The 25,123-nt window shown below is 43.9% G+C and overlaps 1 protein-coding gene and 1 long non-coding RNA gene across 19 annotated transcripts in view; one reads left to right on the top strand and one right to left on the bottom strand.

The window, feature by feature from the left end:
• Positions 1 to 23: 23 nt before the first annotated feature.
• Positions 24 to 19,243, top strand: LOC310831070. 2 transcript variants are annotated; one of them, XR_014557745.1, is made up of 4 exons: positions 24 to 153; positions 10,101 to 10,216; positions 13,091 to 13,190; positions 18,624 to 19,243. It is a non-coding gene; the product is annotated as an uncharacterized lncRNA (long non-coding RNA). The 2 variants fall into 2 exon arrangements; XR_014557746.1 differs by having other exon boundaries at positions 10,101 to 10,389.
• Positions 14,201 to 25,123, bottom strand: part of RAB11FIP3 (RAB11 family interacting protein 3) — an 87,317-nt gene continuing 76,394 nt past the window's right edge. For 10 of the 17 annotated variants that reach the window (XM_083711100.1, XM_083711104.1, XM_083711090.1 and 7 more), the window contains 7 exons: positions 24,481 to 24,584; positions 23,451 to 23,591; positions 22,916 to 22,997; positions 20,832 to 20,969; positions 19,931 to 20,086; positions 18,661 to 18,801; positions 14,201 to 17,275 (listed from right to left, as the gene is read on the bottom strand). In XM_083711100.1, coding sequence (XP_083567226.1) covers positions 17,162 to 17,275; positions 18,661 to 18,801; positions 19,931 to 20,086; positions 20,832 to 20,969; positions 22,916 to 22,997; positions 23,451 to 23,591; positions 24,481 to 24,584 — 876 coding nt within the window. In that variant the 3' untranslated portion in view covers positions 14,201 to 17,161. Of the gene's footprint in view, positions 17,276 to 18,270; positions 18,802 to 19,930; positions 20,087 to 20,831; positions 20,970 to 22,915; positions 22,998 to 23,450; positions 23,592 to 24,480; positions 24,585 to 25,123 lie in introns of those variants that run through there. The other 7 variants (XM_083711099.1, XM_083711103.1, XM_083711089.1 and 4 more) reach the window with 2 other exon arrangements.

Genomic DNA, 25,123 nt, shown 5'->3' with positions numbered 1-25,123 from the left:
AGGCAGCCAGCTATAACAACCGCCCCCCCCCCCGCTCCTCCGCCCAGAGTCCAGAAGCCGGCCCCTTACGCAGCTTCCGTAGCGTAGCGACTCACCGAGAAGCGAAGAGCCCGCCCTGCGGAAACAGCGCCGAAAGCCGTCGTGAATACTAAGGTGAGGGACTACAAGCCCCAGAGGGCCTGGCGGGAGGCGGGAAAACGGATGTGGTAGCCCTCGGTGGTGAGGGAGGCTCGCTTCGGGAGTTGTGGTCCTGCAAAGGAGGGAGGTTTTTATTTTTACCTCAGTCAGGAAGGGGTTGAGAAAGAGCGCGTAGATGCTGATTAAAGACGAAAGGCAGGCGAGCTGTTTTTGCGGTCGCTATGCCCTAACTGGAGTGTTACCCAGGCCTGGAAAGGAAACATAGGGTTTTGACTACAACTCCCAGGATCCACTGCGCCTCCCACCCAGCCTGGCAGCTGTGCGGCAGCGGCGGCTCACCTGGGGCTCAGCTGGTGGGCGGGGCTAAGCGTGATGCAAAGCTATGCGCTGCCCCAGGCAGCTCTCCCGTACCTTTTACGTGCGCTTTATGCGGTCTTCAGTAGCTGCAGCCGCCCACCGCCATCGGGAAATAAAAAGCACCCAAAAAGCTCATTGGAAAAAGCAGTGCCGGAACGACGACGCGTCAGTTGAAGGCGCTACTCGCACAGGCACGGGCAACTTGTAAAAGCAAAACAATGGTAATAGGAATTGAGAACTAGGATCTGATTTTTCCCCACCTCAGCAATACCACTTTACATCCAAAGCTACGCACATCTAAGCAAAAAATAATCAAGAGCCCACCCACAGTCAGAGGTGCAGTTTTTTATTTATTTAAAAGTACTTCTAAAGCACTTAACAAAAAAACAAAGGCTTCAGCAGAGTCACCCTTATTTCAATGACACTTTAACATACTGAAGCCAAGAACTTGAGGATTCAACCCTGAGCACAAGTACTCCAGACTACAAGATTTTGATGCAGGACCCAGTTGAAAAGTACAGTTTGAAAATACATTGACCTTGAAATCAAAGGAGTGCTCTTGGCTTCAATTACCTGCAGTTTTCAATATCAAATGGAAAACACATAGTAGCTTCCTTTTCAGAAGCTAGCTGTTATCTACTGGCCATTTTAAGTATACCCATTAGCAATTTTGGGACGTGGGTGGCGCTGTGGGTAAAACCTCAGTGCCTAGGGCTTGCCGATCACATGGTCAGCGGTTCAAATCCCTGCGGCGGGGTGAGCTCCCGTCTTTCGGTCCCAGGTCCTGCCCACCTAGCAGTTCGAAAGCACCCCTAAGTGCAAGTAGATAAATAGGTACCGCTTTATAGTGGGAAGGTAAACGGCGTTTCCATGTGCTGCGCTGGTGCCGGCTCGCCAGAGCAGCTTCGTCACACTGGCCACGTGACCCGGAAGTGTCTCCGGACAGCGCTGGCACCCGGCCTCTTAAGGGAGATGGGCGCACAACCCTAGAGTCGGACACGACTGGCCCATAGGGCAGCGGTACCTTTACCTTTATTAGCAATTTGGCTTTTAAAAGCTTTTCTCTGCCTATGGCAGTTCCAAGAAAGAACCTGGGCCTGGACAACTGAGGAAGTTAGCACAGATGTATGTGAAGTATCTTCATTAGAAATGGGCTTACCCTCATTACCTATGGAGGTGTAAGGACTCTAGATATGTGTAATTTGTACACAAGTACAACAAGTATGTTTGTTTGTTTGGTCAGTCAACCTGAGAATAAAGCACTGGGCCCAGAAAGCGATAGTCAACGTTAAGACCTCACATTCAGGATCTGCACACGAAATTTATGACAATGCAGTTCTAGAGTCTCTTTTCACCTCAGTTTACAGAACCAATCCCTATATTTCCATTTAGTCCCAAATACCTTTTGGGAGGAAATCAAAAGTATCATGGTTGCTCTTCTATGCCATCATTTGCCTACAAAACAGAACATTTAGGAGTTCTCCCTTCCTCCAGAACCTTAACATGCACTCCTTGAGTTTTCCTCAACCTCTTTCCCTATCTCTCCTGCCCTTTAATTTGCCTCCTCTCCATGCTCTTTATTTTCTCTGGTTTAAAGGAACATAAGCCTTATGTTCCCCCTTCAAGACACTTACCTTTTTCACAATTTAGGAGGGTTGAAACAGACTGCTTGTTTGGAGAACCATAGTATGTGTGGCTCAAGGGAATCTAAAAATACTTACCAACCCTACACAGCCTTTGCTTGGGAACAAAAATGACCCACAACTTGTTTTCATACAGGCAGGGCAGACTACACAACCATAATTAATGCATAAGGGCCCTGAGAACCTTGGTAACCAATCTGATCTCTGAGCTCCCAGATCACCATGAGCACTTGAGAAGGTCTTTCTGTATTTTTCTCACACCATTTTCCCCTGTGGTATCCTGTCCTTTAAAGGATACCTGGTTTCTCTTGTCCTCCATCATGCCTAGGCAGAGAGGTCACATCTCCCCTCCCTTGGATTATAATAGTTAAGCTGCTGAAAACTTGTGGTTTCACAAAGAAAATGAACTGCTGTGGCAGTAATAAACACTTTGATAGCCACCATCTCCTTGCCATGGACACTTTCATTGCTTAATCCTTCATATGCCCAATAGCTGGGCTATGTGCAGCTCCTGGGATTGGCTGCTAGGAGCCCCTTGTCAGTTGGAGGCCACCTGGGTAAAGAGCACTTAAAAATGGGACACCAACATCCCTTTGTCCCTCCTCAGCCATCCAAGAAGATGCTAAGTTGCTCATGAGCAGACTATAAGCCTCCATGAGTAAAGTAATTGGGTAGGTGCATTTTAAATGTTTAGTTTTTCAGTATGTTATTCTGCCTTTGTGCTTTTACTCTCGTAAGCCAACTTTTTAATAAACTCTCTTAAAATTGGCTGCTGGGGGCTTGGTCTATGTTTGAGCTCACCTCACTGTTCCCAAATCTCTTTGGTATTTGTGTCTAGGGAAAATATGAGGAAAGCAAGCTGTTCTGATGTTGATGTTACAATTGCTCGGTATGCATAAGTTCTCACACCCAGCACTTAAGCAAATAATAGATTACTCGTGTTTACCGGTATGTGTCAGAACAATGCATAGGAGACATACCCCCCCCCCAATTTCTGTAAATTCTAGGGATTATACTAGCATAAAACATATGAATTCAAAATCTCAAGAAATACAGTCTTTTTAAAACCCTACTTTTATTTTTTTTAACCACACAAAGGTATATTGCACGAAAGCATAGTAGACAATTATATAATGACATACCCTGATAGTTTCCTAAAGAGACAGTCAGAGCAAAATACACAGAGAATAAAAAGAGCTTAGAAGAACTATCAGGATATGCTTCAATGCTTACAAATGATTTTCTCTATCAACCAGAGAGTTCTGTGAAAAAACCTGCTTGCTACCTAAATTTCTCCTATATTTATATTAGTTTGTGGTAGGTTTGTATGTGATATCTTGCACAAAGCTTCTAGCTGCTCACAGTTGTATCAGAAAGCCTCAATCTTGATCAGGGAATTTTATGTTTCCAGTACCGTTCTTGTTTTAATCTCCAAAGTAAGATTGTCAAGGTGGGCAAAAGTTCAATCTTGTTTACAGTGACAGACCAACAACCAGGTAAAAGACCGTGAAAGGTTAAAAGAGGACAAAGGCATCTACTGGAATGATGTCCTTGAAGCTGCATTCCAGAGAAGAACAGGCACAGGTTGAGTGCTCCAGCATCACCCTAATCATTCATAGCCTTGAGCATCTGCTCCTGTCTCAAGGTCAGAGGAGGAGCTCGTGGTACTGGTACCTAATAGTTGGAGACATAAGCTAGTTCTGTTTCTAGTTAGGGAGGTGGTGGAAAAGGCAGTATCTGTAATCTTCCTCTGTCCCTCCCTGTCCCTCTGCATTCTACCTGACTTTCTGCGCTACCCCTTGTGGCCCAAACACGGCCACTGGCATTTTAGGTTTGTTCCATTGTGTCTAGGCCTGCCAGATCCCTAGTACCCTCCCCTCTTATTATTTAGGAACAGCAGTTTCTCCTGCCTCTTTACAACTAATCAGTGCACATGGCACATGCAACCTTGATGCAACCTGTGAAGTGGTAGGAAAAGCAGGATTTGCCTCATCAGTAACATTGCGGACCCCCTTCCTAGAATATTCAGATAATGTTTACAAGAAAAATGTTTTAATTGTTTTACTTCAGGAGGTGTATGCCGGGGGGAGGGGAAGAGAGAGATTGTTGGCAGCAGTGCTCCTACTTGTTTCCATTTTCCAAATCAATAAATGGAAAGGGCATGTGGATGACTGGCAGGCACTTGGCATATTTTTAAATGATGTTAAAATGTTATTGAATGTCATTACAATGAATTCAACATCTATTTTTAAGATATTAGATGCCTTGTATTAATTTTTTTATTGACTTGCTTTAACTTACAAGTCTTCCCACCCTGCTGATGAATCCTTAGCCCTCACCACTTCCCAACATTATTATCTCTGCTGGTTAGCTACCTCAAACAATGAACTGGAAAGACACTCAGCTAAGGCTTTAGATTGTTAATCACATTGATCAACCAGCTAAGCTAGATCCAGCAGTTACCAAAGAGGCTGAGTTCACAGGTCTGTCGGAACAGGAAGGAGAAAAAGAAAAGCTGTTAGCTTCTTTCCTCTTCATCTATTACAGCAGTAGCATAAGAAAAGAAATATTGCAGGTACTGTCAGTTTTTGACTTGTAGCCCCACCCTTCCTCCTGGCCACACTCATTTGTCACCATTGCCATTTCCTGGTTATGCCTCTCATTTAAATAAACAAGATACATTGTCATCATAAATAGCAAAGCAGGCGCGTGGCCCTCCAGAGGCTGTTCATTTCCCAGCAGCTCTAACCACGATAGCCAATGATCTGGGATGATGCATGTTGTACCCATTCAACATATGGAGGGCTAGAGGTCCCCCATACCTATGATAAAGTACATACCCCAGAGGATGTACACTGGCCTTCACCAACCTGGGAGCAACTCTGTCCAAGAGCAGCCACAGCTGGGGTACCAGCTGTAACTAGTAAAGGGCACTCCTAACAAGTGAATCCATCTGAGCCACAAGTGGAAAAGATAGATCCAGGAGATGGAATTGGGTTAGGAAAGGATTCGGTGTAAAGTTAGAAGTAGGGTCTCCTGCAAATTCTCTCTCTGTGTGTGTGTGTGTGAGAGAGAGAGAGAGAGAGAGAGAGAGAGAGAGAGAGAGAATTTAAATCAAGCAGTAATTCAAACTCTCCTCACAACATGCTGAGAAAAGCAGCCAAGGCCTTTTTGACATCTTCATTTCATAGCTTATGGTGCTGGTACTTTCCCTACCTGACTGTTGCACAACTTTGTGCTTGCACTCTGTACCTTGCCGCCTTCGCTCACCGTCATTAGTGGTGGTTTCACAATGCAGCACTGGTTTCTTCACCTAGCCCAGGGCAATCTTTCAGTGCTCTTTGACCCAGAGGTAATTAGATAAATATGACAATTAAACATTTGCACTGTGAATGCGGTTTAGGTGACAAGTGCAGTTAGAGGGTGGAAAACATTAGTGACCTTTAACCCAAGGTGTGCAGTACTTCTCCCCAATCCATTTTTCCAAGCTGGAGGGTGTTGTTGGGCTTAGCATCAAGCCTCTACAACAAAAGCCCACCTAAGGAAATGGCCACCTCAGCTTCAGAGTAACTGGAGTCCTGCAGTCTGAGACAATTTTAATCAATAAGTGTTGTTTTTAAAATGCTAACCTTTCTATTTAATAAGGAAGAGTGTTTCCCCTGTGAATTTCATACAATATGATTTGGGGGCTGCATCCACTGCTAGTCCTACCCAGAGTAGATCCACTAAAAATAATGGTGATGGCTAACTTAGGTTATTAATTTCAACAGGTGCGCTCTGAGTAGAACCTCCTTGGATACAACACTCATTGTTTATATAGTGCAATCCATGTGTATAGTGCAGGAAAATAGGTCTCTGCCTGGAGGAGCATGCAGACTCACTCGAACATATTTTGCTGCTCACTGGGGAAGAAACAGCAGTAGTTATGGACAGAAAGCCACAGACACTTTTGAAGCAGCCAGTGTGAAAAATTTGGTCACAAATTTCCAAATGCTGCAATGGCCAAATATCTGCTTCAGGAGGAGACACACTGGTTAGGCAGCTTTACAACAAACACTGTTATGTAAATATTATTCATGTGAACATTTTATTATGACCACAGCACTGGAGTTTCCTTAACACATCCAGTACAAGGAACACATCCAGTACACATCCCTTTCCTTTAAATCTCAGTCATCAAGTCACAGAAACTCATTCATCATTGCCCTTCCTTAGTCATCCACATCTTCCTCCATTTGTACCTTCCTGCTCTCAACCTAGAGAAGAACAGGAATGTGCAGCGATAAGGCATGACGGTGCCAGCATCCTCACTCCCCACAATTCCTGGCTCAGTCATGCATTGATTCTATTTACTGTGTTTCATGCTTCCCACCTGGCCACTTCCCCAAAGAACCAAAACTTCAGGGGGCAGTTCTTACTGGGTCAGCTTCCTTCTTCAGAAGAAGTAACAAAACCTTGTAATGTTTTTAAAGAACATCCTACTGTTTATGTTCATTTAACTAAGCTGAGCACTAAAAAAATAGCCAAGCAAAGCTAGTCTTCAAAGTGGAGAGAAGGAAAGAAGAGGTGATGTAAGGATAGTGGAGAAGGCATTATTGGTGAAGTTAACAGGTTTTGATTATGAGGGATACAGGAGGATGAGGAGATGGCTTTGCGATCAAATTGTGATTTCAAGGCCATCAGACTTTTTTATCCCATGCTGGGTTCGCAGCGCTGCTTTTGGCATGCATGGCATCAGTGTTCAGGTTGGGAATGTATCCAAACAGCCATGACTCAGCAGCTTACCTTGGGATGGGAAAGAAGTTCAGTTCACTTTACATTTAAAGCTGAATCTGTCAAATTCACACTTTCCAAAGCACAGCTATCCCTTGAAATTCATACATCTCTGAAGTTTGTGATGCAATTCTCCAACCAAAGGAGGTTTACAAAAATCTGTACCTTAGGAGAAAATGTGCAGGCTCTTCTTATGTTCTTATTATAATGGAGCTTTTCTGATAATATGGAAGAAAATGTACAACTTGCAATTATTAAAGAGAAACTACCATTGATTGTTAGAAATGACATTCATCTTTCATGTTTTCTTTTCAATTATGTTACAGTTAAACATAACAAAATCAAAATAGTCTGTACAAGATGAACAGGTGTGCCCTTAATTCTGAGCATTTTTAATACCAATAAAAACAAATTAAAATGTGGAGTTCAACCCCTTCCCCCATCCCATTTAGAAAAGAGTACTGGTCTCAGATAGGATGAATTCAAGAAAAACAGGATACGGTGTTCAAACTCTTTGGAATAGCATTAGTTGGATTTCTACCCTGTCTTTGAATCTAAAATGATCCCCAAGGGCCCCTTACATAGAATAAGAACAGCTCTTCTGGATCAGGCAAAAGGCCTATCAAGTCAAACGTATTGTTTCTCATAGGAGCAAACCAAATGCTATTCAGTTATTGGAAACTCACAAGCAGAACATCCTCCACAAATTCTTCTAATCTTTTAAAGCTGTATAAGTTCATGGCTACCACTGTTTCTTTGAGCATGTAGTTTAATAATGGGATTTGTAGCTGCATCTACCACTCCTCCATTTCGGGGGGGGGGGGCGGCTTTTCTCTATCTACTTTCGCCACACCATGCATAATTTAATATCATGTCTCTCCTTACTTTTCCCTCCCCAAGCTTAAAAAAGCCTCAAACACAGTAGCTTTTTCTTGTGGGGAAGTTGCTCCAGCCCACTAATTATTTGGGTAGTTCTTTTCTGCATCTTTTCCAGCCCTGCAATATCCTTTTTTGAGGCGAAGCAGCCAAGTATTCCACAGTGTGGTCACACCCCAGATTTGTATGAAGGTATTATGCTATTAGCAGCTTTATCTGAGATTTCTTTCCCAACTATCCTCTACAAGGAATACGCAGTTTTCACAGGAGCTGCATATTCGGTCAAAGTTTCTATAAATCTTCCTTATTTTGAGTGTTCTGTTTAGTTGCCAACAAAAACCTAAAAAAAGAAATTTCCCATAAATCTATCTACAACAGTCTCAATATCTTATTCCTGCTTAGTCACTGCCAGCTCAGATCCTCTGTGTGTGTGTGTTAGTATCCAGTGTATCCCCAAGTATGCATCACCTTAGTGAGATAAAATGAAATTTGGGGCTTTTTCCATCTACCCAGGCACATAGGCACTGCTTTGTGATCAGTTTCCTCCTTTCCCCCAAAACCAGTCAATTCTCAGGACTTCCGGGTTAGCGCCTCCGGCAATGGCAGAATTCCTCTGATTGGGAGGAATTTGCTTTGTGGGAATCCGGGTCTGGCCGCCACGGCGAAGGCGGAGACGCATTAAAAATCACAGGCGGGTGAAGCCTGTGAACCTGGGATTCGGCTGGCACCTTTTGCGCCTCCCCTACTCGGTTTCGGGGATCCGGAGTGAAGTGGGGTGAGCGGTGCCGTGCTTCGAATTGACTGCTTCTTCCACGGAGCGAAGCCGCATGGCTGTTGCCAGAGAGCGCTGACTTTTTCCTGTGGACAATTTGATTTTAAAACAACTACCCGTGAGTAGAGCGGAGAATTGGATATTTAAAAGTCTTAATTTGGCACCGAAACAGGGAGGGTTAAAACAGGAAGTCCGCCTTCCCCTTTTGTAAATAGACTGAAGCAAAGAGGTTGCAAGCTAAAGTCTTGGAAAGTCTTCTGTAAAGGACTAAATCTCCATCGATTAAAATCATTAAACCCCCCTTGGAAGCAGGAGAAGAGGGGGGAAGTTTTGCACTGTGTAAACCTGCAGGAGAGAGTGAAGAACGTAAAATACCACCTCTCTGAACCTGGAAACGGGCTGCTAGTAAGACTGACGTTTTTGGAATGTTCGTCGACTGTGAATAGAACGTTTTCTGACAGCTAGTTAAACAAGAGAAATATTTTGTTTCCACTGTCTCCTTCTGCGTCTAAAAAGGAGTAAAAGTAACTGAAAATTGAAACTAAATTTAATGTTCGAACTGTGTTTAAAAGGATTAATACAAATAGAAACTGTTTCCCTCTAGAGGAAGCTTTTGAAACTGTTACAAGAGCTGAGCTGGGGAAGTTTCCAGCTGCAAGCTTAAAAGCCGTGAGATTCTGGGATTGACCTCGGATTGTTTAAGAATGTTGACAGAAGAGGCCTTAGTGGTTGTTTTAAAGTAACAACTTTAACAGGTTGTGGAAGTACCCTTATGAAGAAGTTGCAGTAAAGAGTGAAAAATCAGATTAGAAATTCAGCTTTATATGGTCTTGAATGCTGCTCACATTCTTTAGATATCTCCAGATCCAAACATCAATAAACATATATTCAAACTTGTGAATTTCGTAAGTTTAGATTTGTACGTGAAACACAAGACTTGCTATATTTTTGAGTCATAAATGACTCCAAAAGGGTATACCATATGTAAAGCTTTTCCCTCAGGCAGTATCACTTCATATACTCTGCAATAAAATATGTCAATTGTTTTATTGTGTTTCAACACATTGCAACTTTTCACAAATAAAAAGGGTTTCAAGAGTACAAAATGGAGTAGCTTTACCTACAGTATAGGAATTCGTAGGCCAAATATCACAGAATATGACTTTATGGTAAAAGGCATGTTTCCAGTACCTGTACAGAGTATCCTATTTCTAACCATTGGGACACACCATATATTTGCTGGGCATGTGCTGCTTATGGTTTTGCTTACTTTGGATACAAATGCCCGGCAAACAATTTCATGGAGCGCTCGTATCAGTTGCCCTGGCGGTATGAGCACTTAAATGAGCTTAAGCCTTTCCAATCCCTCACTTATTTTAAATGAATAATTTACTGAGGGGAGAAGAGGGAGACATGATTACTTCCAAAGACCAGAATTAAAAAGGCAGCCTCACAGCTCACCACCTTGTCATAGATTCACCCTCCTGTCAACCCTCATTCTCAAGGCAGCTTCTTACATCTCATTTTCTCATAAACACCAGGTTTGCAAGTCACAGGGGAAATGCAAGCCCTAATGAAGAGCTGTGGACAGTGCCAGAGCAACCTGGAAAACAGACAGGACTTGGGGGCGGGGACCAATGGAAGCCAAGAAATCCAGGTCAGGAAAGAAAAGTCAGCCAGGCGATCCTTGCAGAATCAGCCGTCTGACCAAATTAATATCATGGAAGTTTGCCAAAGGCTGAAGGGGAGATGGGGCGTCTAACCACTGCCTCCAGTGAGCAAGCAGCAAAGGCTTCTGGTGTTCCACAAAGGAGGTTGCCGTACAAATAGGTGGGTCGGTGTTTTCATGCTGCTGACATAACAGCTGAAGCTTCTAAGCTGATCCCCAAACTTTTGAAAATCAATATAAGAATGGCCTTCTGGCATCCATCTGTCTCGGGAGACAATAGAAGAATGTGTCTTCAGGGATAAAGCCAAACCATTGGAGATTTACAATACCTGCTGTGGTCGCAGCGACCGCTATGGGAGAGACCTGTTTTGTGGCAGCCGGGACAAATGAAGGCCTCTTGTTGTTCTGAGGCATTTGTACCATGTTGTTTCTTCTTTCTGTGCTCCTCCCGGCTGTCATCCGTCCCCTGGTCATGGTCTTGCTGTGTATGTTAGACACAGGTGAACATAGACAGTGCCAAGCATGGTAAACAAGTATGCTTAACACAAAAGTTGAGCCAGAGTAAGACCCCACTCCGGTGTCCTGTTCCACGGGAGCTTGAAACTCACTAGAGAAGTGATCAGGGTAGACAAGAACAGGACCTTGGACAGCTCCAAGGGGTCCTGCTAAGGCAGCTCTAGCCGATGTTGCCTCATTTGTTTATTTTTTTCACCACATGGGTCTCAAAGCAGCTCACAACAATAAATATACAATATGCAGAATTTAAAACAAACCTGCAAACTTTAAAAAGTCAAGAATTTAAAATCTCTCTCTCTTTTTTAAAGTAAAACATCTGAGGACTCAAGAGGGCAAAGGACTCTTGAAATGTAAGTTTTGACCAGACATCTGAAACTCAGTAGGGCCGGTGCCTGTCTTCTTGTAGGAGGGGCTTCCATAGGCCCACAACACTGAATGTGTGACGTGACTTGGGTACGAGTCATGCTTCTGGCCCATAGGCAACCACTAATGGTGCTCAGGGATAGACCTGGGGTGTACAGAGCAAAACAGTCCTTAAATGACACTAGGCCTAAGCTGTGCAGGGCTTTGCACACTAGTACCTTGAAATTGGCCCACTTGCAGACAGGAAGTCAGTTCAGTTCTTTTAACATCAGCCTTATGCAGGCTATCCAGACCTGGAGAGTGGTGGGCTCCCTGGAGAAGCTTGTCTGTGTCTCTGAGTCAGAGGAAGATAATACGGTTGGTCTCAGCTGGAAGGGGCCCAAATAAGGTACGCCGAAGGAAATAGCCTGAACCTCATCTTATTCCTCTGCTCTACACATTGCAAGGAGCCAGGGTCATTGGTCATCTATCTCTTGCCCCATTCTGCAAGCGATGTTTAAGTAAATTCTTTCCCCTTCACTGTGAGAGCTTAAGAACATAAGCAGAGCCCTGCTGGATCAGTCCAGTGGCCTCTGTAGTCCAGCATCCTGTTCTCACAGTGGCAAAGCAGATGCCCATGGCAGGCCCACAACCAGGACCCAAGTACCACACCACTCTCCGCTCCTGTGGTTTCTGGTATTAAGATTAAAATGTATTTATCTGCCTTTGCAAGATAAATTTATAGGCCTTTGCAAGCAAGCATGAGGGAACTGCTGCTTCGTTGCTGCTATGAACTAAGCATTTTGTTTATATGTTTGTGAGATTTTACTGTAGATCATTTTGGGTGATAGTAAGTTGCCTCGAGGGTCTGTCTTGGCAGACAGGCAGAGTAGAAATGCTTTAAATAAATAAGAACTAAAACAGGGATAGGACAATGTTTCAAGGGCAACCATGACTGAGAGGTTTCTTTATTTAAAAGTGAAGTAGTTTGCTCCACAGGGTCCAAAGACACAGAAGTAGAAGTCGTTTTGCGAATTTGGAGAACCAACATGATGTAGTGCTTAGCGTGTCAGACTAGGATCTGGCAGTCATTAAACCGTCAACGGGTTTACCACACCTATCAGCCAATCACCTATTCCCACCACCCTTCTGAGTAATACCCCTCCCCTCCCTCTCACTATATATAAAGGTCTGGTGGCTTCTGTTTCAGTATATCTGAAGAAGTGTGCATGCACACAAAAGCTCATACCAAGAACTTAGTTGGTCTCTAAAGTGCCCCAATATATGAAACGGGTGATAAGAAAAACCCTGCCAATTATAGACCCATCAGTTTGTTAGATGTAGCCTCTAAACTATATGCCAGGCTCCTTCTTGGGAGACTGGAAGAATGGGCAGATACAAAAAGGTGGTATCTGAAGTCCAGGCAGGTTTCCAAAGAGGGAAATCCACATTGGACCAGTGCTTTGTGATGAACTTTCTGCTACGTAAATGTCCATAATTTGAAGCAAAAATTATATGTCACTTTTATCGATCTAAGGTGCTACTGGACTATTATATATATATGCTAAGGTGCTACTGGACTATATATACATATATAGTCCAGTAGCACCTTAGCATATATATATTTTTCTACTGCGTCAGACCAACATGGCTGAATCTAGGACCTGGGAAATCAGAGTTCAAATCTCCACACAGACATTAAGCTCACTGTGTTACCTTGAGCCAGTCACTGCCTCTCAGCCTAACCTACCTCACAGGATTGCTGTGGAGATTAAATGAGAAGGGGGAGAACCATGTTGACCACCTTGAGCTCCTTGGATAAAGTGGAATATAAACAAACAAATAAATAATAAGAGATTCACGGTCAATCTATATAAAATGCTCAGTTTTTAAAACTGTCACAACCAGACAAGGCCCTGGAAGAGGCTATGCAAATAGGAGTAGTCTCTGTTTTCAGGTGTCCAAGGTCACTATAGTTAGGTGAGCATGTGTTCTACTTTACAGAGGCTGTCCAGTTAAAGACGAAGAACCAAAATGGGGGAGAACCAGGGAGGAGGAGGATTGAAGTTGCCCATCAGCCATGAGCAGGTAAGGAGGCACACAGGTCACTTGCTGTTTGTCTTCTCCAGTACGGTAAGAAGTAGTCTCTTTCTGGATAATTAAATACAGTGATTATTTCTAAATGTGCATCTGTAACATAAAATAGGACATGTTATGTTTGGCACAAGTGGCCACTCTCCATCAAGGGCAGAGGGCAGATGAAGCCCAGTAGTGTCACTAGATGCACCACTTTGCTTTCTCCCATACAAGAGAATGGCTGCCACACACTTTGATAGGGAAAATGAAAGGCAGCACTAGGAGACACTGGTAAGGTGCATGCAAAATTTACCTCCACCACCACCTCTTGCTGGCCCAGCACTTACTGTCAGCAACTCAACTGAGGAGTCTCTCCCCCCCCCCACCTTCTCCCATGCATTCTGCAGTGAGCTAGCACTCAAATTCCAGCAGCCCTTTGTTGCCATCTAGTGGCAGAACAAGAGAAGTGTCATCAGCCTTGCATAATTGTCTATGAGGTTAATATCTTTTTTAACATGAGTTTTCAAATCACTTCTAGGAACTTATGTTAGGCCTCTGTTAATACCTTAGGGAAGTGTGCCTGTTGTGTGAATATGCTCAATACTGGAGAAACCATAAATTATCCCCACCAAATGTACAAAATTCTCTACATGAAGAACTTGCTCATGTGTGTGTATATATATCTCAACATCTTGGCTTGAATGCAGATGAATGTATCAGAATGAATCACCCCGTGTAGCGATGTGTGTTTTATTATAATCACATACAAATGCACATGTGGCACTTCCAGGGGCATGTTTGACTAACAATGGCAGATAACCTCTGGTTAATATCCTGGGTGCAGCTTCCTGGGGCCAAATTCTGCAAAGCCCACATGAAGACTCAGCCAAATAGCCTGATGGTCCCAGTCAACTCCCATTCCCATTACAGGTAGGCTGTGGCTCCTGCCTCTGCACCAGGAGTCCCCCCCACCTCTTATTATTTCCATATTTCCCTGGTGCATTGCAACACAAAAGAGAACAAAAACTGAGACAGAGAGAGACTGGTCTCCAGCAAAGAGACGGTAACAGCTTTTAATCAGACAAGAGTCAGTACACCCGTTAAGACAAATACTGTTCGCCTCTTTCTGGAAGTTCCTTCACATACCAGCAGGGAAGAACAGGTTTCCTCAGGAAATTAAAGCAGTGTGCAAGCCAGTGCTTCACTTTTGTTGGTTTATTATTATAATTTTCCTCCTCCTGTGACTATTTACATTACAGTACCTCTTTGTGATCAACCGGGAGGGCTGGGAGAGGAGTGTGTGTGTGTGTGTTATCGTGGGCATAGATGCCCAAGTCAAGAAAGGCAGATCTGCTTATTTATAGATTTGTACATTATACATATATATATGTGCGTGTGTGTGTGCATGTGTGTGTATACACAGATACATTGCTCTCTTTTTTTGAAGTATTAAAAAATTGATCAGCCATCAATCTATAAAAAATACCTAACTCTACAAGGTAGAAAAAGAAAAGCCTTCCTTCTCCAAGTATACACTGATTTACACCCAAGAGTCCACTGGAAATGTACAATACGTGGATTCTTTCTCCAGATTTCAGGGGTGGTTGAGTGGGCACAGCAAGGGGATAAATGTGAAGGTGGGTGTTTGAGCTCAAAGAATCGCTGTCCAGGTGGAGAAGCAAACACTTCCACATTTTTTGTCCCTGTGTTCCTCACCCCCCCCCACTTGATCTAGCTAGAAATTATAGAGCATGAATCCACTGATTATAATAATACAAAAAAATAGTTCCACATAATCTGGCCATGGTGCCGCAATTCATCCTGGGAACCTGGCAAATGCAATTGAGCTCAATAGGAGCAAAACCCAGTGACCTTGGATTGGGGTGCTCACTTTGGTGCATTTTTGAATTTTAAAAAAACAGAATAGGATTGTTGCTTTCCCTCTACATCAGGGGTTGAGAACAAGCACTTTATGCTTTCCAGGAAGAAGGAGATATGTCAGCTTTCACTGCCCACTTCTGCTCTCCATGAGAGCCAGTTGCTTAGATGGCTCAGGCAAGTATGTGGGGTACCGCTACATACCTTGTGCCTAAATGTGTGTGCTTTAAGAGAGGGCGGGGAGATCTAAGAGAGAGAGGGAGAAGGAGAGAGAAGGCACCCAGAAAAAGCTCAGAACTCTCAGCTCCATCCCAGAACCAAACCTTCGCTGGAAGTCCCAGGCACTGGCCAATCAGTGCCCCTTCTTAGGGGGCCCTGAATGTTTTCTATGTGCAAAGCAGCAGGATCCATCAACAACAGATTTACGCGCCACCTTCCCTGTTCCCTAGTTGTGCCATTAAAAAGAGAAACCCCCAAGCAAAACATGATTTAAAACCAACCCCCAGGGCCAGATTTTAAAATATATATATATATAGAAGAACACCTTAACCTTCTGGTTCTGTGGAGACAGCATACCTTTTAGGTATGGAAAAAACCAACCTTTTCCTATAAAATTTGGGATGGGGAGGTGGGCAACATATGTATTTTCTTCCAATTGGGCTTAGAGAAAAGGAGAAAGGAAAAAGGAAAAGAGGATTAAGTTGCAACACATCCATCTCTCTCATCCTGTCCCAAAAGGTATGCAAAATGAAGCAAACAACCCAAAATCCTGCCAGCTTTAACCATTTTAGATTTGACTCTTGGTATGGATATGATGGCATAAGCTTCATTCCTGGTTAATGGAACGTTCTGTGCAGCAAGACATGGTTATGTCAGCAGCTGAACAGCTTGCTTCTCTGTCTGAAGTATCTTAAATCTCTCTCCTCCTCCCGCAAAAAAAAGTTTCTTATGGAATAGAACAGTCACCATTCCTGTCTTAAAGTGACCAAACTGCTGCAAAAATAAAAGGATAAGATAAAGGTGTGCGGTGAAGGTGAAGGGATGTGGCAGCGGCTGCTGCACCTGAGGGGAAGAATAGCTCTGCCTCCAGTGCAGAAGTATCATCAGCTGAGCATCCCCTTCCCAGTGCCTCCAGCAGACCAACCACATCACCTGGTGGGCAGCTGGCCTGCAGAATAGCCACCAGCTGCAACTAGGTCTTCAAGCAGAGAGGGTGTCAGTAGGCAATTTTTTAAAATTATAATGCCAGAAAGCCCCTCTCCTGTTTCCTCACCTGCCAGAACCTGTTCACCTCCCTGCAACCTCTGATAGGAAACAAGCCAGCTATGTTTTCTTTAAGGCAGCTTGCCAAACAAAAGGGGTCAGGGATCACACAAACTACAAGCAAGCCCCCTCCCTCAAATATCTTGCCGGGGGATGCTTCTGCAAGCTAGAGAGACTAAAACGTTTGGACCAGGTAAGGGCCCTTTTCTCCCCTTCCACTAGTTCAATGATAAAAGCCATCCACGTGTCTTGTGGCCTTGACCCCTCTTGGAGGGTGCCCACAGCTTCAAGAAGGGAGATGCTGCGGAGTGCAACTGATGTGTCTCCCAGTGAGTTTTCAGGAAGGATGGGGTGGGCAAGGCAAGGCAAGGGAGGGAGGGAGGCAGTGGAGAACTTCTCTTCTTCTTCATCTCCCCTGTGATGGCTGCTGCGGGACAAGAGAGATTTGGACCTCTTTTCTCTCCCCTTGTGCAGGGCAGGGTTGTAAGCTTACAGGAAGAGGGTTTCAAGTTGCAGCCCAGCACGGCAGGCTGCTGGTGTACGTTCCCATTCCCCCACCCCCTTTTCCCGCTGTGTTCTGCGCCTTGCATTTTTTCCCCTCCGGGTTTCCTTTTGCCCACCCCCACCCAACCCTCGTGAGTCACAAGGGCTCAAAAACCCACTGGAGTCAGCGCATGCCAGCCTCAATAGCCGTCTCTCTCTCTCCCACAAGTCCACCAGGTTCCACCACCTAACCAATTTCATGACGTGAGGCTTCCCACGCCTTCTTTGCAGAAGAGCCAAGACTTGCCAGCATCTCCTCAAGAGCAGCAAATGCACGGCGCCCAAGTGTCACTCAGGACCGCAGTTCTCAGCCTCCTACTTGACCTCCAGGATGGATGGGTTGGTTTCCATGATGGCCACAATGATCCGGTCAATGTAGTCCTGGAGCCGGAAATTGATCTCTTCTTGTTTCTGAATCGCCTCCATTAGCTGCAGGGAGGAGGGAGAGAAGGGAAACTTGTTACATGAAGGCTATTATTCTGAGTCGGCAAACTCTGGGCTGAACAGCTTGTCCAAAGGCACAGTACAATGATGAACTGCTGCATAGAGGGCCATAGAGCAGTGGTAGGGCATCTGCTGTGCATGCAAAAGGTCCCAATCCCCAGCATCGCCAGACAGGGCTGGGAGAGAATCCAGCCTGAAACTCTGGAGAACCGCTGCCAGTCAACGTAGACACTGCTTGGCTAGACGGACTGAGTATAAGGCAACTTCCTATGTTTCTGTGCAGAAAAAAGCTCCCAAATACAAGAGCAGCAAACCATTACCAATAGTCCTTCCTAATGGAATCTCTGTGGAATCAATCCAGAGTTTGTTCTTGCACCTTCGATGGAACATACCAATCACAATGTAGAAGCCATGTTCCATCTCCCTTCATGCTTCTCACTGTTTCCTTCAGTGGTTTTAAAGCTGGATGACATCTGCAGTTGTGCGTTGTCTTAACTGACATCCCTTACAACTAAATATACAGAGTGAGGCCCACCTGCACCCCAATTCTGCATGGTTATTAGGGAAAGATTTTGAAATGAATCCCAAGGTAACTGCTTTGTGTACCACTCTAACACTGCCTCTTCCAGAGAGAACTTACATGACTATTTACTGAACTGTTTTTCACTGATCAGCTTTCACTCACAAAATACAGCTTTTATATTTTCTGATTTAAGACCCCTTGCAGCAGCTTACAACTCTTAAAATGCATCAATAAAACCATATTCAGAGAGAGAAATAATAATAAAAGCACAAAAATGGCACAGTCCCCACCCCCATATACCTATTTTGTCATTACAGTGGGTTGTAAATGACAAGGCGAGTGCTGCAGAAGGGTGGCCCACAAATTAAAATTTAAAGATTCTGGTCTAACTTCCATTTTCTCACTGGAATAAATACTTTTCAACTTCCTAAAGGCCAGAAACTTTTGTTTGTTTTTGAGGTGGGGAAAAATACAGTTTCTGTTTCATCAGGATTCATACCTGCCAAGTTCCATGTAGGAACAGCACTTGAGTGCAGCATCAACAGTGAAAACTCAGCATTATGCAGAACACTGTTGAATTTGATTATTTGTTCCAAATTAAAACAGGAGGGGGGGTGAGGCTTGCATCTGGCAAACTGATAATTTATAGTGTATTTACACTTGGATATGGGAAAAAGATTTAAGTCCTTAGTCTTCCTTTAAAAACCCAAAGTATTGCAAGGTTTGAGTTCTGACTGCAAAATTTTACCACCACACTTTTGATTTCCCTTTCATATGAATTTAATTTCACCTTTACTGCTGACAGGAAAGTGGTACCCAGAGTTTCCCGCAGACCCTCCCACAGTACCTCATCTCTGGAGACGGAGCTGATTTCTGCAGCCAGAGATTCAGAGAAGGAAGCAGAGAAGAGGTTCTTGGCGCCTTGAATACTGAGGTTTATGATCTGCCCATTCAGCTCATCATTCTGTTCCTTCAAGTTTCGGTTATCCTGTTGGCAAAAAGAAACCCAAAATGTTGCAACTGTTATCACTACCAGCTCCTTCCACTATGAACAAATGTGTGAAGCTGCCTTACTGCAGATGCTCACCATCTAGTTCAGAATTCTGACTGACAGTGTTTGTGATACACTTTCATGTACCCTTTGCAAACCTCACATCCATTCATGCCACAAATTGACAGCACACATAAATATCTTTCAAAACTAAAACATATGTGCAATGAGTTCTATCTAATGCTCCCTGTGCATTGCTTTGCTGGCACAATGGGACTTTTTCTCTCCTCCCCTCGTGCGTCCCACAACCCCCCAGAGCAGATTTTGATGACGCATGGGGCGCTGTAGAAGAGAGGACAGTAAGAGAAAGCTGCAAATCTGTTGCACTAGTGCACAACCTCATAAACCTCAGCTGAATTAAAAATGATTATAAAATTAATTCAGATGCATGATCATAATTTCCTGGCAGCTGTGACAAATAATGCCACCATATAAGTAATATAAAATTGGTTCTCCAGCAACAACCGTGACATGTTTCATCCTGGTAATATAAAATAATGCTTGACAAAAAATATTCCCTTGAGTCTGCAGAATAAATAGCAATCTATATCTTTAATGTAAATGCATTTTTAAATGCATTTTTGATCCTGGAGTGGGATGCCTTATAAAGAAGCTGACCATCTAGATATGCTCTGCAGATACGTGGATGACATTACTTGGCACCTACAATCTGTAAAAGATCCGTAAATGGCAGAAGATCTAAGTTTAAGAATAATGTGCCATGGGATGATTATTTTAGCATACCACTGGGAGAAGTGTATATGATTAAGGAGTGCACAATTGTTCTGCTTAGCCAACATACCAAATCCTAAGGGCACAATAATGGTTAAGGACCAAAGATTCAACAGTTTAGTTATAAACTTGCTCATTTATTTTGACCTCTCTCCACCATCATCTGACCTTTAGTTGTTCCAGCCAGCACATTTTTTTAGCATCCTCTTGCATTTAATTTGAACCAGTCTCTGAAATGCAGGGCCAGTAGACCTATACTGAGACCCACAATGCTCTCTCCTCCCAGTACCCAATTCAGATACAGCATAGAAGTCTGTAAGGGAAGCTCAAGTACCTGCTTGAGCCGCCTGATCTCTTGTTCCAGTTCTGTCTCCCGCGTCCGGCTGTTATATTCCTGGAGGCCTATGCTGCTGCTCCTGCCCCTTCGCTGTTCTGCTTCCAGCTTGAAGAGCTGCAGGTGCTCCAGCTGTTTCCTGAGGTCCTCAATCAACTGCAAGGCAAGGGAGGCAAACTAGATTAGTGGAGGACTATCGCCCAAGAGCACTAGCCCATACACACAAAGCGACTCTTTACTGCAAGGAGTTAAATGGGCTGGAGCACTAGGTGTGCAAGGCAAAAGGCACAAATGCCTTTGCACTGATAACAATGTAATATTTATTCAAAAAGGACAGACAGACAGGAGGCCTTTGATAACCTTACACCCACCCTGAAATGAAGTCTTAAACATAATCCTATGATCCACAACTAGTTCCACCCAAAACTGGAGATCAACAGCCAAGGGCACGACTGATAAGGGCCAAGACTTTACAGCAGGGATGGGGAACACTATGCTGCTGTGACTCTTAACTCCTATCAGCCCCAGCCAACACATGCTGATGGGAGATGTAGCCCCAAACCTCTAGAGGACGCCAGGTTGGCAAAGGTTGGTTTAAGCAATGCATTTTGCTAAACATAAGAGTGAAAAAAGACAAGGAAAAAGCCTGCTCTGGAGGGGATGGGGTGAGTTTTTGTTTCTTTGTTCTTGTTCTTATCATGTATTTTGTACTTTTATATTGTATTTTTATGTCGTGAACCACCTCAAGATCTGTGGATGAAGGACGGTATACAAATTTAATAAATAATACAAATAATCTAGTCAGAAGATGAGTGAGATATCTGGGGGTGGGGGTGAGGCAGGATAGCAGGGAGTGCCCCATGGTGCAGTCCCCCTCTGGAAGCCAGCAGGCTCTGCTCACCTCCTGGGTTGATTCCTTGTCCTTTTGGAACTGGTGCCTCTCGTGGGTCAGCTTGTCTCCTAACTTCCTCTTGTTCTCCTGCTCCTCATTGAGCTGCATTGTGAGGTCTTCTATCTCGTCTAGCAACTTCTGCTTCTCCTGGAAAAAAAAAAAGCCCGGGAAATGAAACTGTGACCCTCCCAACACTTTTGCCTCTTCCAAGCACCTCTGAAGTCCACCAAGACCCCATGCCTTCCTTCATTTGGAAAAGGGACACTGCAGGACTGATTGCTACCAAGCTCAGTTAATATCCCTATATCTCAAAATACACAACATTTGTCCACAAGCAGTTCATGATGCTGAGAGCAGACTTGAGGAGGAGCCCACAACCAGCCATGTCAGAATTTGTGTTGGCAACTAAAAACATTGGCCTGCCACTAGAGGGCAGAATGGCAACAAGCAAGGAACATAAGAAACCTGCTTTAAGCAAGGCAAAGGGGTTAGAAATATACAAGTGATCCAGACAAGGTAACACATGCTGTTAGTTGGGTTTTATTATTATGGATGCTGCTTGAAACTCTCTCCTCATCAGCAAAAGTGGGAGACCCCTTGGCCAAACATGAATGTAATAGGGGGCCTTAGGCATATCTTCCCCATAGCTTTGTCACCCCACCCGCATCTGTTAAGTGGAATAAAGTGACAATGCATGTTGCAAAAAAGCAATAAAAAAGAACTTCTTCTATTAAATTTCTAGCTAGTGGCAAAGAAGTTGCTGAGATGAGTTCTTACCACAACTATCAGCTTGTCTTTTTCAACATTCTCTAAAATGTTGACCAGATATGCTTTACATGATGGAATAACCACCAGTTTTCAATATCTAACCAAAACAATTATTTGCTACCAGTAACAATTAGTAACTAGAAGCCTAACTGAAGGTTGCAACTCAATACCCTAAGTATTCAACAATGCAGCAAAAATAGCCAAATTAGGCTTCCAAAAAGCAGGACAAAAATAGCCTCTTGGATTGAAAATCACAGAACAAATAAAACTAGATTTTTAGACAAGGAACCTTTCTTTTTTAAAAAATGTATCGTTCAGAAACCATTACTCTCACGTTAAAAGGACAAAAACTGAAGGTACATACTATTAACTGACATTTGAAACAAGGTGTCAGAATGTCTGGTTTTGATACCAAGGGAAATCCATCTGTGCAAAATCACACATATTGCCCATTTTGTACAAAATCCCAGAATTCATATACAATGTTAATTTCCCAGTTACAGTATATACAGGGTGAGTCCTTTAAAAGAGGACCCGTGGATACAGAGTACACATGTTCCACAGGGCCTCTTTTAAAAGACTCACCCTGTACTTGGATACAAGCTCTTCTTGAAAATCACCAATTACCTGCTACAAAATTTCCTTTAATTTCCTTTCCTCTTATCTGAAGGAGCTGAACACTTGTAGCCTGCATCCCAAAATAAAAGTCTCACTCACTTGCACTATGTTTTTTATCTTGGATTACAGGTGACCCACCCCTTGCCCCCGCAAAAATTAAGCCAAAATCTAATCACAACCCCTCCAACCTAGCCGTCCACTTGATCATATAAGAGAAAGTCGATGCAGTATCATCTTAGGATAACCGCTATAGCAAATCACAGGAGATACATCGTACATTTCTATGCATATTTACTCCAAAGAAATCCCTGCTATATTCAGTGGGGTTTACTACAAGGTAGGTGAACATAGGGATTGGAGTCTAAAAGTGACAGGTTTGAAGTTACAAGGCAGCCTAGGCTCGCATTCATGGAAAGGCTAGTATTTGACCTCAGGGGGAGACAAATAATCAGAGATTTGCCTAAGTGCATGGCCTAAAGCAGGTGTGAAGCACCTCTGGCAAGAGCAAACTGAGCACAGCTTGCTCTGAAGGCAAGGATGCTGAGTAAGGGTGGGATAATTAATACTGTGTCACTGAAACATAGAGCCATATGCATTTTTCTTTACTGCTGAGAAGTTCTGGTCCAGAGGAAAGCACACCACCCCTTTTATTTTTAAGGCACACAGAGGCATATTACAAAAATCTCTGCCCGGCAGAGGCACCTCACCTCCTCTAGCCTCTCAATATTGGCTCTCAGGCAAGGGACGCAGGACCGAAGTTCGCCGTTCTCATCATCCAGCTGCTGTATCCTGCAGTTCACAGAAACAAGCATAAGCTTGGAAATGTACTGCCATCCCTGCAAGCAGGAGGCCTCTCTGCCTGGCCCTTGTGACTCTCCCCAGGCCACACCCCTCGCTGGCCTTGGCTGGCCTCGTGTGCCCTTGAACCCTGATCTTTCTTCTCGCTTGCCTGGATGGAGAATAGAGACGTGTGTGTGAGTGCAAATAACTGTACAAAGCCTAAAATTTACATCGGTTGCTCCACCCACCTTTAGCCTGGTCCCAACCACCCCTGGCATGGGAACCCCTAGAAGGCTGTCCAAAGGGGAATGTAGCCCCACCAGCACCAACACGTGTTAACTATATGTTGTACGAATAAGGGCTTCCTTTTTTACTTGCTGAATCTTCTGCCAGTGAATGTAACTGGATGACCCCGAGTATGGATGTGCCTAAGCAGAGTCTCCATGCATTTGCCAACCATACCGGGCTTGGAGGTTCTCGATCTCAATGCTCTTCTCCCGCTCCATCTTGCTCAGCAGATCCCGCTGTTTCCGGATTTCATCCATGAGGACCTCATCTGATTTCAGCTCCTGCTCTTTCAGCTGCTCCTCCAGGGCATTCGCTCTGTGAAGACATAGAGAGGTTGTAGAGTTCAGTGGCTGACACTCCACAGGGCAACTCCCCCTGGAGCACAACTGTTCAGGCGAAAAAGCATTTTGCACACAAATGAAGGAAAATAACATTTGGTATAGGGGTCATTTCACCATGCCGATTCTAACATGTAATTTTCTTATTGTGTATACTTGTTTTAAAGTTGCTGGTTTTATTTATATTTTGACAAAATACAACATTAAATTTGTTTTTAATGTTCGCTCCTATCAATATTATTTGCTTACTATTTCAGGTAGTTCTTTGTAAATGCTTAGAAACATAGAAAATGTGTTTAAATAAATAGGAAGTATTCTATTTGAAATGGCACACATGCACACCACACCCAAATTACTGGGGCATGGAGGGGAAGCATGAAGCCCATAATGAAATCCACAAACTGCACACCCTATCCTCACAATATTAGCTGAATCATGTCCCCCACCCAATGATTTGAGCACTGGCCTAATTTATTTGTTTAAACCAAGGGTCTCCTGCTTTATAAGTTGATCAACTTATATAGCTGGCATGGACCCTAACATACCTTACCAAAATAGCGAACCACAATAACTAAATAAAAGAGAAAAATTATATTGAGTATAGAGGAAAATAGAACACTGAGTTGACCTTGATGCTTTCATACACCCCAAACCAGAACCAGTTCTCCTCTTTCTCATTGTCTCCACCAGCTAAATAACAGAGCATGATAAAGTAAATTCTACTAACGATTGATAGGGCTGTGTCATGTCTCAAGCCCTGTCATTCCACACAACTGTGTAACATGCCATTTCTCAACACACAGACAGGCTCGTCTCAAAGCTGACACCTGTCATGCAAGCCAACCTCCCACCCACCCGCTTTTTACCTGTGCACCAGCTGTAGGTTTTCCTGCTTTAAGCGGCTGTGCTGCTCCCCATTTGCTGCCGTGTCCTTTTCCAGCTCTGTCACTCTTTTCTCTAGGAAGATCACCTGCAGAAGGAGCAGCAAGAGTCAAGCATTGAAAGGCCTGTCCTCCTTGCTTCACCCATAGGGCATGAAAGCCAGTCTGGGGCCAGAGGTTTTGGTCCAATTCAAGAGCAAGCAGCTCTAACCAGTTGTACACTTTGTTTCCTCTGCACTTCATGGTCCTTTGCTTAACGTCATATCCTTGGCTCCTTAGTCTGTAATACCCAAAGCCTCACCTTTTGGGAGAGATTTAAAAATAGAATGCTCCTTCTTGGTAATCCATTTGAGTCAATGCTCAGGGCTGCTGTTTCAAAACCCTTAAGATGCTGGACGCTCGCATATCCTAAGCCAGTGCACCACAGCAGCAGCAGCTGGGAAAGTGGGGGGTGGCCGCCTTATAATCATGAATAGGGAACCTGTGGCCTTTAATAAAGGATGGGTTAGAAATTTTTCTAAACACAAAAAAAGTAAAGCATCCCAGTGGCCATGCAGGCTGGGGCTGGTGGGAGTTGGGAGCCCGAAATCGTCTGGAGCAGTACTGGAGCAGCATTACACCTGGTATG

The sequence above is a fragment of the Podarcis gaigeae genome (genome assembly GCF_964106915.1).
Source record: "Podarcis gaigeae genome assembly, chromosome: 14".
Taxonomy (NCBI): Eukaryota; Metazoa; Chordata; class Lepidosauria; order Squamata; family Lacertidae; genus Podarcis; species Podarcis gaigeae.
This window is presented reverse-complemented; position numbering and strand designations above follow the sequence as displayed.